The 14,358-nt window shown below is 40.9% G+C and overlaps 1 protein-coding gene and 1 long non-coding RNA gene across 44 annotated transcripts in view; one reads left to right on the top strand and one right to left on the bottom strand.

The window, feature by feature from the left end:
- Positions 1 to 14,358, bottom strand: part of CALCOCO2 (calcium binding and coiled-coil domain 2) — a 40,722-nt gene that overhangs the window by 15,207 nt on the left and 11,157 nt on the right. For 18 of the 43 annotated variants that reach the window (XR_014080174.1, XR_014080172.1, XR_014080171.1 and 15 more), the window contains exons 1-2: positions 9,095 to 9,133; positions 2,226 to 2,415 (exon numbers count right to left, since the gene is read on the bottom strand). Coding sequence is in view for 28 of the 43 variants with exons in the window: in XM_081582469.1 (XP_081438595.1) it covers positions 2,226 to 2,405 (180 nt within the window). In the remaining 15 variants the exon portion in view is untranslated. Of the gene's footprint in view, positions 1 to 2,225; positions 2,416 to 8,666; positions 9,134 to 14,358 lie in introns of those variants that run through there. The other 25 variants (XR_014080178.1, XR_014080180.1, XM_081582472.1 and 22 more) reach the window with 3 other exon arrangements.
- LOC145542831 (uncharacterized) lies at positions 9,267 to 12,868 on the top strand. The gene is made up of 4 exons (XR_014080182.1): positions 9,267 to 9,742; positions 10,984 to 11,169; positions 11,818 to 11,894; positions 12,685 to 12,868. It is a non-coding gene; the product is annotated as an uncharacterized LOC145542831 (long non-coding RNA).

The raw sequence follows: 14,358 nt of genomic DNA, 5'->3' as shown, positions 1-14,358 counted from the left end.
AAACAAAGGTCTTCAAATGGGGAGACCTTGGGAAAATCACCATCTTGAGGATATTCATTTTATTCATCTGTGCACAAGTAATAAAACTGCTTACCTCAGGGGCTACTGTGCTGTAAGGATTGAATTAGAAAATACACACCCACACACACACACACCAAAAAAAAAAAGAAAGGAAAGAAAACCCCATCAAAGACCTAGCATATCATATGCTCTCAAAAAGTTTGTGTTCTCTCTTTATTAGTCTTAAAATTTTCTTTCAGGCTTTAGTGGTGGTGATTGGCAGTTTAGATGCTAAGTCGTGTCCGACTCTTGTGATCCTGTAGACTGTAGCCTGTTGGGTTCCTCTGTCCATGGGAGTCTCCAGGCAAGAATACTGGAGTGGGTTGCCATTTCCTTCTCCAGAGGATCTTCCCGACTCAGGAATTGAACCTGGGTCTCCTGCATTGCAAGCAGATGATTTACCAACTGAGCTATGAAGGAAGCCCTTCAGGCTTTAGTGTAGGTGTCAAATCGATAGCTTTTAGGGAATTCCCTGGTGGTCTGGTGGTTAGGACTTGGCACTTTCATTGTCAGGGCCTGGGTTCAATCCCTGGTCAGGGAACTAAGATCCCTGCAAGCTGAGTGGCACAGCCAAAAAAATGTGATCTAAAAAAAATATATAAACAATGCTTTTAATTAAACATTTGTTTTTAAAAAGTATAATCCTTTCATTTGGTTTAGAGTGACGTCCTTGCTGGAAGTTGCTAAGGCTTAGAATTATAAACAATCAGCCTGAGCAAAATGGAAAAAAAAAGTTAGATTACCTCTGAGAAGCTGTAATTTTTAATCATTCTTTTTTCAACTATATATACCTGTACTGTCCAATATGCTACCATTAGCTAGCATATTGAAGCTACTTAATTTAAAGGATATGAAGCTACTTAAATTAAAATTAAATAAAATTTAAAATTTAGTTACTCAGTCACACTAACTACATTTTAAGTGCCATTAGCCACATGTGGCAAGAGCTTACTATACTGGACAGCGAAGCAGCCAGTATAGCTCCTTCCTAGAAATTCTACTTGTCAGTGTTAATCATAGAAAGTTCTTCTGGACAGCTTAGATACATATGGGGGAGACAAAAACAGTAGCCATCTTCTTTCAAGACAGAAAACATCCTGCTGTATCAGGTTTCTGTTAGGACACCTTTAGTGTAATGAGTCAATGTCCTGTAGTCTCAGGAGCTGTCATGATATTCGCCAGTGTCCCTCTGCTTGTCCACTATCCCCACCTCTAAACACCAGCCTTGTTACCTCTAGCTTCCATCACTCTTTCACTTAGCTTGAAATTCCAAACAATTAAGAGAAGGAATTTGATGAGGGATGTGAATTAGCACCAGCTCCTACACACTGCACTCAAGAATGATGTTTGATTTCAGGATGAACAGTGTTGGCAAACAAGCACATTACATACTGAGGTGTCAAAACAAAGGTCACTGATGCTGGAACTATGCAGTGTAAATAATGTATGTTTGACCTTTATCTCTTGTCTCTGGAAACAGGACAATTTGTCGTTATGGTATGTGAGTAAATGAGTGAGTGTATGTGTCTGTGGCAGGGGGAATGTTAGAGATAGAGAGGGACATGGTGGGAAAGGGGAGGTAGAGAATAAATTGACTATAATAAAAAAGTACCATTTCTGTACTTGAACTAACATGGTGATTAGACACTGGAAGAGGAAACCAAAGGAGCTCATAAACTTTCTGTTCTTGGAAATCTTCACAAAGAAGCAAGACACACTTATTCAGGAACAAACTTCTTGGATGCAGGGTATTAACTTTTCAACATCCTTTCCAGATTGGTAATACTCATATTAAAAAAAATTAAACACTGTACTAAGTAAGCAAGTGACATTAATTCACAGAAATTATGTAACAGGCCATCCACCTCAGTCAGGTCATAGATGAATATTAATTTAAAACATATTTACATTTGGTCTTTGAAAGTGTAATAAAAATTGGGGACTGTATGATTTGCTATCTTATTTTAGCTTAAGACTGAAATTAAAATTTGAGTCCTATAGCACATGTTGATGTGTGAAAGGGGAAGTACTAGGGAGCTTAGTTTAGGATTTTAACACTGGTCACAGATATATGCAAAATGCTTATAATACAGAGACAGACACACACTCAGGTAACTAAGATTCACCTCTGGTTCCTAATCATTTGGTACTAAATTAACACTTACTCTAAAGATGCCAATCCAATCCTTTCGACGGGGAATGAAATGCTGGGTGAGGGTGTAATAGCACGTGATGTCCCCTCCAGGGATGTAGAACTTCTCCACACTGTTAAAGATGACCTGAGAGAAATGACAGTGGTCCAGCAAGACAGCTGATGTGGGGGGATCTTCTACTGTCTCTTCCATGGTAGGGGTCCTGTTAAGAGAGATGGGACAGAATAAGGCTCAAAAGACTTGTCTGAAATGCCAGAAATTTCTGGGCTCTCACCCAGGGAACATTCCGTTCAGGGCAAGTCAGGAAAAGCAAAAGCCTGACAAGTATTGATATCACACAACTTGCTTTCTGTTTCACTATGAGCCACTTAGCATTCACAACTTCCTATGCTCTAAGAATTTTCTGAGACTATCTTTCACCTCTTCACCACAGGCACCACCATCCTCATTATATCCTTATCCTCTGCTCATAGCTAATTTTCTCCCTTTCCTCTAAATGCCTTAAGTAAGGCAGCCTAGAAGTAAATGCCCTGAGCTGGGAACTGTTAAGACTTAAGATTCTAGATTTTTTATCCCAACAAGCCCTGTGACTTTTGGAATGTCAATTTCTCTAGATTTCAGCTTCTCTATTCAATTCCATTCATCCTGTAATTATCAGATCCTTCTTAATATTAAAGCACTCTGCTAGGGGCTGGGAATGAGTGCAGAAAGATAGGCATGAGAGAAGGAGATTATCTGACATGCAGTGGTGACAAGCACAGGTTCAGAAATCAAAATGCTGGAGTTCAAATTCCAGCTTCACCACCTATAAAATGCATGCCCTTGGGTAGTTTATTTAACTGGACTCTGTGCATGGTTCCTAATCTGTAAAATGGGGCTGATAACATCTACCTCATTCTTTGTGTATATGTGTGAGCATTAACTGAAATATAGGTATACCTTGAAGGTTCAGTTCCAGACCATCTCAATAAAGCACATACTGAATAAAAGTGAGTCACACAATTTTTTTGGTTTCCTGGTGCATATAAAAGTTCTGTTTACATTATAATCCATTAAGTGCTCAGTAGCATTATGTCTAAAAAAACAATGTACATACCTTAATTAAAAATATTTTATTGTTAAAAAGTGCCAAAAGCTCCAAAAGTAACATTAAAGATGACTGATCAAGATCACCCTAATAAATATAAAAATAATGAAAAAGTCTGAAACATTGTAAGAATTATCAAAATGAGACATGAGTGAGCAAATGCAGATAGAAAAATGGCACCAACAGACTCCCTTAAGATATGGTTGCCACAAACTTTCAATTTGGTAAAAAATGTCAAAAGTATCTGTGAAACACAATAAAACTAGGTATGCCTATAATAGATAGTACCTGCCATAGAGCAGGCAATTCACACAAAGTAAAGGCATGTTTAATTGCTAAGTTATGTCCAACTCTTTGTGATGCCATGAACTGTAGCCCGTCAAGCTTCTCTGTCCGTGGGATTTCCCAGGCAAGCATACTGGAGTGGGTTGCCACTTCCCTCTCCAGGGAATCGAACCTGTGTCTCCTGCTTGGCAGGCAGATTCTTTATCACTGAGCCAACTAGGAAGCTCCTAAAGTTATGCTGAGTGACAGAATCAAGTACTTGGACAAAGTCTGCATAAAGAGAGGGCTTAACAGATGTGATTATTACTTTTGTGGGTTTTTTTTTTTTTCTCTTTTCTGGCATACAGTCTTTGCCCTCAAAAGGGTCGCAATCTGATATGGAGGTTAGATGAGAATTTAAGTGACTGCCAAATGGATAAATACATGCAAAATGCTCCTGGGTTCAAAAGAGGGAGAGAGATGAAACTGGTTAGGAAAATAAAGAAAAGCTTTGAGCAGTGAGTGGAATCCTGGGTAAGTCCTCAAAGAAGATTAGGGTTTTGACAAAGATTAGGTGTTTGCGGGTGAGGAAACTTCAGATGAATATAACAGCATGCATAAAAGCAAAGAAACGGAAAAATGCAGTCCATGTTTGGAGGACAGCAAGCAAGTTTGGATCTCTACAAAATGGAGACAGTAAGCTGTATTTTACCTTTCGAGGTCATAGTACACATAAAATGTGATCAAGGGTGGGGAACTACTGAGGAGAAAAAAACAATACGTAAGAGAAACAAAGTCTTTAGAACTGTTAGGACCTGATACTTCCTGCCCTTCAAAAGTCACATGTCCTGTGTTCTAAATGCCTCCTTGGTCTAACATTTAGTGAGTCCATGTTACTCAACCCTCAGCTGTACTGGGAAATGAAAACAATACTGCAGCTCTACACAGCAGATGAAGAAAGAGCTGTACATATGCAAAAACGACATAATACTTTACAGATTCAGCTGCTAGACATGTTGGAAGATTGTATATACACACATGCAAACACAACTTAAAAAAAAAAAGTAATTACAATAACCAAAAAACACAGTAGCTCTCTGGCTCTGCCCCACCCACTTATTTCCTGGTTTTATTTCAAACTCTAAGCAAACAGGCCTCCTCTTCCAGCTCCCCCAGAAGTTAAGTTTTTTCACAGAGAAGGCAAGAGGACTTTGAGGTACTCAACTGTCTGTTCTAGGGACTGAACTGAGGAACTAAGAAATGTACTGGCTTTCTGGTTTGTGACACAGTTTGGCCACATGCTCAATGTCAAAACTCAGATCAGTTTTTCTAAGGAAAGGAGAGTCACATTCCAGTCTAGGCCAGTACTTGTTTCTCCTGATAAGCTATGGCCTGATGATCTGATGAATGCTGCGGAAGAATGGGTAGGGAGATTTTTCAGCTTGCAGACCCCCGTCTTTCCTAGTGGTCTTCAGTCCACTGAGGCCAGCATAGCCCCTGGGTCCTAAGCCTGGAGCACCATTTATCCGAGCATGTGACTTGCTCTATGCTTTACTATGGATAATGATAAATATCTCAGGTAAGAGTGACTTCAGGCCCTGTCTCAATTAACCTAAGTACCATCATACTCTCTGTTCTTTTCCTTCATAACACTATCATGACTGTATATACAACACTAATGCTAGCCCATAGTAATCACTAAGTACTCACAGAATAAATGAATGAATAAGATACACATGTAATTCATCAAAAAGTAAAAGGAAGGAGCTTTGTAGGTAAACAATGGTGTGTATGATGGTGGTGCTAATTCTTGTCTTTAGCCCTGCTCCTAATTTGTTCAGTATCTTTGGAGAAGCTGCTGTTTCTCAGTTTTCTCTTTTCTAAAATAGGGTGAGGAGCAAGTTGCTGGTGGCTAAGTGGTTAGGATTCTGGGCTTTCACTGCTATGGCCGGGATTCAGTCTCTGGTTGGGGAACTGAGACCCTACAAGCCACACAATGTGGCCAAAAAAATAAAAAATAAAGTAGGGTAAAGAGATGAAAATCTCCAAGTGTTATGTCAGTTCTTGGTATAGCTGGTTCAGCGGGCAGAGCTAGTTCAAGTGGCGTGGTGCCAAAAAAATAAAAGGCACAGATTTGATTTCCTTAAGGACCCATAAAATTCACACTCCATTACCTACCTTCCACACACTCAAACTCTGGCATGCTGTTTTGCAAATGTATGCTACTCTGAAAGGCAGGACCGGTCAAGGGTAGGGGAGTTTGGTACTGCCTCTCTTTCCTTACTAGAAAAACAATCAGTCTGTAAGTTAGCTCAGAACAGAACACTGAAGAAATGACAGCGTATGTATACAAAATGACATGACAGAGCTCATGCTCTGAGGCTTGAGTGTACAGCCAATGGAATCTTTGTTGTTGTTCAATCACTAAGTCGTGTCTGACTCTTTGTGACCCCATGGACTGCAGCACACCAGACTTCCCTGTCCTTCACTATCTCCTAGAGTTTGCTCAAACTCGTGTCCACTGAGTCAGTGATGGCATCCAACCAACTCATCCTCTGTCGCCCCCTTCTCCTCCTGCCCTCACTCCTTCCCAGCGTCATCTTTTCCAGTGAGTTGGTTGGCTCTTTGCATCAGGTGGCCAAAATATTGGAGCTTCAGCTTCAGTATCAGTCTCACCAGTGAATATTCAGCATTGATTTCCTTTAGGATTGACTGGTTTGATCTCCTTGAAGCCCAAGAGACTCAACTCTCAAGAGTCTTCTCCAGCACCACAATTTGAAAGTATCAATTTTTTGGCGCTAAGCCTTCTTTATGGTCCAACTCTCATATCCGTACATGACCACTGGAAAAATAGCTTTGACTATACGAACCTTTGCCAGCAAAGTACTGTCTCTGCTTTTTAATATGTTTTCTAGGTTTGTCATAGCTTTTATTCCAAGGAGCAAGCCTTTTGATTTCAAGGCCGATAGATGGGACTCTGACATAGTTACTTTTTTTTTTCAATCTCAGTTTCCGAAATGGTTAAGGTCCTCAGAGGAGGAAGGCGTGTATTTTAAAATGAGTCTCCTGAACTGGCTCCTAGCTTCTAAGAAAAGCTGACACATTTTCATCCAATGAGCGTCTCAAGACTAATATACCTCTCCTAGGACTGTTCCAAGAGGGCATAGATTCTCTTATATTCTCCTGAAGAAAAGGAACAAAAAACCAGTTCTACTCCTGCTCTTTCTGAATGAATCTGTAAACTACACTGATAACACTTTTTAGCAGAAAAATTAAAAAATGTTTTAACTTTCTGATTAGGTTCTAACAATGCAAATATTCAACCAAATCATCCTACCAATTTTCCTAAAGAATTTTCCTCATTATGCTAAATCAGGAAGAATAACGTTATTTAAAAAAAAACAAAACTAAAATTCTACCACACAAATGTCCAACATTTTTATGTTAGCCTTTTATACCAGTGGGCACATGTTTCATGAGAAATGAAGACTATAGATAAGTTTCCCTGGATTAGTTCACAAAAAGCAAATGCATCTGAAGCCCAGAGAGAAATGCTAATCAATTCTTCATTTGGGAACAGTTAAAAACAAAACACACATCCCACCCAATTCCTTCATCCTTCTGCTTACTTAACTTTCTAAACTACTAGCAATTAGCAAAATGGATGAACTGATTTGAATCCCATTCCCCCTGGCCCTGGAAGAGATGCTTCCACAAAACTACCCTTTAGAGAACACTGATAATAGCTATTACAGATGTGTAGATGGCCCTGAGATGGGGAGCAAAAGCAAAGATACATAGTCACTGGTCCTCAGATTATTACAGCCACTTGCTCTAATCCAAATTTTCCAAGTTCATTCTAGTTCCTTACCTAAAATCTTTGAGTGACTTAAGTAAATTCTATACCCCCAGGAGACTTTTAATGCCTAATTCACTAATAATTGTTTGGATTTGTTACCCAGCTTATTCTAAGCAGCCTTCATCCCATATACCACAACATCACTGTGCCAAAAGTACTAAGAAAAAACAGAGAAACCGTTCTGAGCAACCAGAAGAAAGTGCAAAAAGCTCAAAGCTGTGTACTCAATCTCCTTTTTCTTTCATTTTACTTCACTGAGATTTTATACTTTTTCTGTGAAGAGGGTGATTATGCTAACCCTTGAAGTGACAAGGGTAGTGACAGTGTTTGATGTATAGCAGAAAGGGAACTAAACTAGGAGCCAAGGGACCTAGGTCCATTAGTTCTGCCACTAACTAGCTCTGAGATCTTGGGCAAGTCACACTACCTTTTAAATCTCAGTTTCCTCATCTGTAAAAATGCACGGATCGGGTAAGAAAATCTCTAAGAAACTTTCCGGCTATAATGATGATCCCAAGTGAAGGAAAAAGGAAGTGAAGACAGAGTTTAACTGTCTTCATATAAGAAAATGAGGAAGCATGGTATTATATTAATAAGCACAGTCAAAAATTTTGAAGAGCCCTATTTGTATTCTGACTCCAAAGTCCACAGGATGTGTTAGTGTTGTGTAACTCTTACTACCCTTCTCAGAATCCTTTCCACTCCACAGATGTCATTTCTGCAAAAGGGTAGAGTTTCAGATAGAGGCCCTCTGAAAGCATCTGTGAAAGTGAGTCACCTGGATATTTCTTAATCATTAAGGATATTCCTTAATCATTCCTTAGTCATCCACATAATCTACAAAGGCCTACTGTATTAAAGTGTTTTGCTTTTAAAGGTTTTTGCAGTAGTGTAGTTGTTACATAGCTTTTATATTATCCTACTCGGCTCCAACCATGGCTACTTGTTGGCTTACATCAGAAGCAAAGAATCCGAGCGATAGAAACAAGTTTAAATGTCCAGGAGGGTTGAACTCAATAAATAAATAAAAGTGGGAACATTAGCCCCCGAACTAAATTGGGGGGAGTGTTGGGGGGGGGAAGGACTACAGGAGATCGATGCTAAAGAAGTAGGTCAACGCACTCCAGCTGCTCTCTCTTCTCAGCAGTCTAGAACATCTCCTCCAATTACAAACGGCAACTGAACGAAGGGGGCTTCAGTGATAACGAAGAGGAAACTGAGACCCAAAGAGAAAGTAACTTGCCTAGGGTCACTGGGCAGGGTCCCGCTTCTGCCACCAAGCCGACCGCGATGACGATGACGTCAAGCACGGGAATTAAGGAGCCAGCACGACCTCGGCCGGCGAGGCGGGGCATGACGCCGTGACTTCAAGACCCTCACTCGGGTCAGGGGATTCCTTCTGTCCCAGGGACCGCCCAGGCGGTCCCGGGCACTGAAGCCCTGCCCTCCTCGGCAGAAAACTGCCCTCAACCCTCCAAAGGCGCGGAGAGGCTCCAGGGGGCCCATGACGTCACTCCCACTTACGGTCACCCTAGAAAGAGGAAAGGAAGTGAAACCGAAACCAGCCGCACCTCCGCCCGCTCATGGCCCTTTCTCAGACTGAAAGTGTGAAGTCGGAGAACCTGAGGGCCCAACTGTCCCTAATTGCCCGCCTTCGCGCCAGAGACTCACCAGGGGCTGCAGCCAGCGGCGGCGCAACAGCAACAGGGCACGGAGGGGGACAGAGGCGGGGCTAAAAACCCGGGGAAGAGCCGTCCCGGTTGACCCCGTCCACACGTCATAACGGTCAGCAAGTCCCGCCCTCACCGCAGTGCTTTAGGGGACTTGTAGTGCTCAGGCGCATGGCTTCCAGGGTTTTCCGTCACCTCGTGTGTTCCGGAGCAGCAATCACATCCCAAGGAGCTTATTTCTTCCCCTAGAAGGAGACATTCACTTAAAAAAAAAAAAAAAAAAATTCTTTCAGTTTTGAATGAGAAAGCTCCATACATTTGAAGGGCCATTGAAAGATCATCTTCATTTTTCTCCTGCCTCCACAAAATACTTCACCAAGAGTCTTACAGATGAGAATGCCTTTGGCATTTAATCACGCCTCCCACCTGCCCAGGGAGACCCAGCCATCTCCCTGGGTGCCCTAGTTTGTGGTTCATCATTTCCCCTCTAGGAAGAAATTATTCTTTAATGTTAACTCTGTCAAAATAGTGCTCTTCCTAATTGGGTTAAGAATAAACTCAGCAAGAATTCCTGCTAAGTCAGTTTAGAGAAAATTCCCCCACCTTTTGATATCTGATGAAACCCTGGCCTGTCTGCAGCAAGAATCCTGTAAGTAGCTTTAGCAACAATCCCCCCACCTTGATGTCTTCTCTTAGTAATTTTCCATCCACTTGTCCTTATTGTATTTGGAGTCTAGTGCAATCTCTCTCCTTTAGTGTAATGTACCCATTGCAATAGTCCTGGATAAAGTCCCTCTTTTATCATGTCAGGATAATTATTTCTTAACATGGAACATGCTGACTATGGAAGATTAAATTCAGAAGTGCCCCTTCTCCAAGGTGCAGCATCTGTCTAAATCTGCAAGGTAACTTTTCTGTGTCATTTACAAGGGAACTTATGCCCCTGAAACCACTTGAGGTTTCAGGCAGGAGAATGAGCATTTCTAATTCTGCTTTCTCACACCATTGGTGGCACTCAACTGAGATGAAAGGATGGTGGGAAATGATGAGTAAATCCCGGAGTGCGGTTTGTGTTGAAAGTTCTAATTACCTTCTGAGTTACCAAAATAATACTCTTCTATCTAAACCTCTGTCTACTTCGGTGAGTGATCTCAGAATCCTGGATATATTCCCATTAATGTTACTTACTAGTCTTTTGAAAAGCACTAAGAGTTGACACCTCCTACACACACACAGCTTACTGTTGAGGTGGTAGTCTTCCTCACTGCCGTAAGAATAAATTCAGTTATGTCTTATCAATTGGTTGTTTTGTTGATAGTTTAGGGAGCTAAATTTGACAGCATAGAAGAAAAAGATCAGTCTGACATTTCCAATATAAGTGTCAAGGGAAGGCTGCAAGTACAATCCTTTATAACTGAATATTAAAGAAATGAGAATTTATGTTCTCATTAAATATAATTTATATTTATATAAATGAGAATTTATATTCTCATTCCCTACAAAGAAAATCTTCCACTTCTGTTTTCAACTGCTAGATATGGGGGCTAACTAAGACTGGAGATTAGGTTACTCTGTGCCTGACACAGTGGGTTATCTCATTTAATCCTTATAAGAGAAGCACTTTTACTATCCCCATTTTATAGGTGATAAAACTGAAGCTTAGAGAAATAAAGTTACCTGCCCCAAGGTCACACAGCTAGTTAGTGCCATTAGAAGGCTTTGAACCCAGCATTCTGACTCTAGTGTACTCAATCACTATACTCACTGTATTTTTCATGAGAGTTCAATAATCTGTAAGGGAAGACAAACAAACACATAAATGAGTTTAATATCATGATACTGGCTTGAGGAGAATTGTTATGGTGCTAAAACAAAATTGATTTTTCCTAGGGCCAAGAAGGAAGCTTTCAAAGAAGTGTTAAAGAAAAAGTTATTCTGAAGCCTGTTAAAATGATAACAAGACTTTATTCAGAGCTATTACAATAGAAAGATTACAAAAGGGGAGAGAGATTGTGCTCAACTCCAAATACAAATAAGGACACATAGGAATTCATAGCCATTAAGCAGAGTGAGGGGGTGAGTAGATGAAAAACTACTAAAAGGACTTGATACCAAGGGTAATGAGGCTTCTTGCACAACTGACTTAATAGGATTTTTGCTGAGGTCAGGCTAGGAACTGATTAGATATCATGGTGGAGGATTCTTTCTAAATCAACTTAGGGTTTTTGCTAAAACTGGACTTGGCAAGGATAGACACAGAAGCCCAAGTTTGAGGCCGAGTTGAGAAAAGGGCTCAGAGGAGCCTAAGCAGAGTTTGGTCAAAGAGAGAGTGTTTGTCAGATGCTTGATTGATGTGAATAACAAATGTGGCAGGGAGAAAGAGGGATGGGAGGGGAATTTGAGATGGAGGGAGGGAGTGGCCATCTGCAGTGGTGCCATTACCAGAATTCTCTGTAATGATGGAAATGTCCTCTATCTGCACTGTTGGGTCCAGGAGCCACTCACCACATGTATACCATATAGAACACTTGAAATATGGCTATTACAACTGGGAACTGGATTTTTATTTAATGTAAATTTAACTAGGTTTATGTGACCACTGTCCCAGCTAGTGCAGATCTGCTGGAACTGGATGACAGGGCTGTGGACTTTGGGAAGTAGAAGCAGGGGCAACCTCAGAGAAGGTGCCCAGCTAGCTACTGCTGCTTTCACCTTCACCCTCAGCTCTAGTCCTGCCCAGTCCTGCCCAGAAACCAGTGATTCCTCTGGCCTTTGGACTGTCAACTCCATGGAAAAGGAAGGTGAGAGGAATTTTATCCCTGAAGCTTGCTATCTCTGTAACCTTCTAGAGACTCTACAGTTTGATGACTTACAATGTAGAGATAGCTTGTATGCCCAGGTTTGAGAAAGAGGAGTAATCAATGGCAAGAAGGCAACTAAAAATTATGTCAAGTATGGTGTTTCATAAACTTCAAGAGAAACCAGAACCAGACATGCCTCACATTAATCAGGTGTTTCTAAAATGTGCTGGCAAACCAATCACCTACTTAGAACTTCAGGGAAAGTTAATATTTAAGGGTGCTTTGGAATGGCCTGTTAAAAATTCGGGAGGCATATATTTGTATTTAAAAAGTACATTAAGTAAACAAAAAAAATTTTTCTGTGATTCCACTCATGTTTTCAAGACTGCCATCTGTAGAGAACAATGTGTCTCTTGCACACTCTTCCTTTAATTAGCTGATTCAAATCGATTCAATAGGAATTATTTCGCAATTCTGTAAATTGTAAGTAATTTGTGGACAGGTAATTTTGACTTGTCTGATAGAGGTTTAATTGTTTTCCCTCCTTTTCTTGTGGGAAAAAAATCAGTTTTGCCTCTGCTTGCAACTCCTTTCAATATTCTAAAGGAAGAAATTTTCACATATTGAGGTATGGGGAGGTCATTCTGGCTTCTGGATGATTTAACTTGAATTTTATGCTGTTTGTGGCCTATCAAATGTATATTATATATCTGTTTTGCCATCAAAGAAAATGGTATAGTGACCAGAAGTTTAAAATGTCCATAAAAATTAAATCCCTCCCCCTTCCTAGGACACCAATGCTTGAACTCCTTCAATAAGACTGCCTTCCCAGGTGTCAAGACCATACCAACTTGCTGTGTATGTGCTGATCTGCTTTATTTTATTTTATTTTTTGAAAAGTTGAAGGAATGTATCCCTGATGATTTGTTTGATATTCTTTGTTCTGACAAGATATAAAACTGTATGGAAAACCATGCTGCTCCAGAGCAGTTCTTCAGAGTTATCTGAGTGGCTGTCCTGTGTTATAGTCCTCAGTCTGGCTAAACTACAACTGTTTTCTATTCCTATTACAGTTTGGTTATTAATTATTTACATTGACAATGCTTGGGGTAGTTGGCAGGATATCAGAAAAGCTGGCCTGAGGTCACCTGTATCCTACTTCGGGCTGGTGCTTGGTACCAAGCCCCTTGAGGACCCCCATCCCCACCCCACCTCTGCCTCACAGCACTCTTCAGATACTTTGGTGAATTTTCCCTGATATCTGGATATCCTTTTATTAAATGATAGTCCATGACTTTTATTTGAGCTGTTATCTTAAGATCTGTAGTCTTAAGGGGGTAACAGTTCATTTTCTACGTGAAAGGAACCTAGGGAGAATTCCTAGACAGAAGACATAGGGGGAAATTCCTAGGCAGGGACCAAGGGGGGATTTCTAGGCAGGAAAGACCTAGAAGAAACTTTGGAATGAACTAGGTTGGCTGACCTTTTTTTAAAAAAAGTGTGGCTTAAAATTGGAAAGATGTATATGTTATCGGAGAAGGCAATGGCACCCCACTCCAGTACTCTTGCCTGGAAAATCCCATGGATGGAGGAGCCTGGTAGGCTACAGTCCATGGGGTCGCTAAGAGTCGGACACGACTGAGCGACTTCACTTTCACTTTTCCCTTTCATGCACTGGAGAAAGAAATGGCAACCCACTCCAGTATTCTTGCCTGGAGAATCCTAGGGATGGCAGAGCCTGGTGAGCTGCCGTCTATGGGGTCGCACAGAGTCGGACACGACTGAAGCGACTTAGCATAGCATAGCGTAGCATATGTTATAGTAAAACTAAACTTTTTTAAAAAGTGAAAAACTATGCTTCTAAAGCTTATCAACTCATGGACAGACAGCCACACACTGAACTGTTGGCTTCATGTACAAGTGATGTGGAGCCAGTACTTGCAAGTACCTAAGTGTGTGTGTGAGTCACTCAGTTGTGTCCAACTCTTTGCGACCCCATGGACTGTATAGATTGTAGCCTGTCAGGCTCCTCTGTCCACAGAATTCTCCAGGCAAGAATACTGGAGTGGGAAGACATTCTCTTCTCCAAGGCATCTTCCCAACCCAGAGATCAAACCTGGGTCTCCTGTATTGAAGGCAGATTCTTTAACATCTGAGCCATCAGGAGAGCCTCCTTGGCTCAATTAGTAGAACCTGAAATTGAAAAAAGAAGGTGGGAGAGGGAAGAAGCCTTTTAAACTCAAGCAAGAACACTATGAGATCTTTCTGTGTGTCTATCTGGATGTATGTGTATCTCTGTGTGTGTTATAAATATAATATGTTTCTACCTCCAGACGATATTATCCAATTTATAAAAGAGCTCTGTTTACTTGACTTAAGCATAAGCACCTACAAATCAAATACTTCTAACTGTAACAAAAAACTAACCTCCAAGGTGGCAGAGTAGAAGGATATGCACCTTCTA

Source organism: Giraffa tippelskirchi, chromosome 3, assembly GCF_054371585.1.
Source record: "Giraffa tippelskirchi isolate mGirTip1 chromosome 3, T2T-mGirTip1v1.2.pri, whole genome shotgun sequence".
Taxonomy (NCBI): domain Eukaryota; kingdom Metazoa; phylum Chordata; class Mammalia; order Artiodactyla; family Giraffidae; genus Giraffa; species Giraffa tippelskirchi.
Note: the sequence above shows the minus strand (reverse complement) of the source record. Positions and strands in the feature narration are given on the sequence as shown.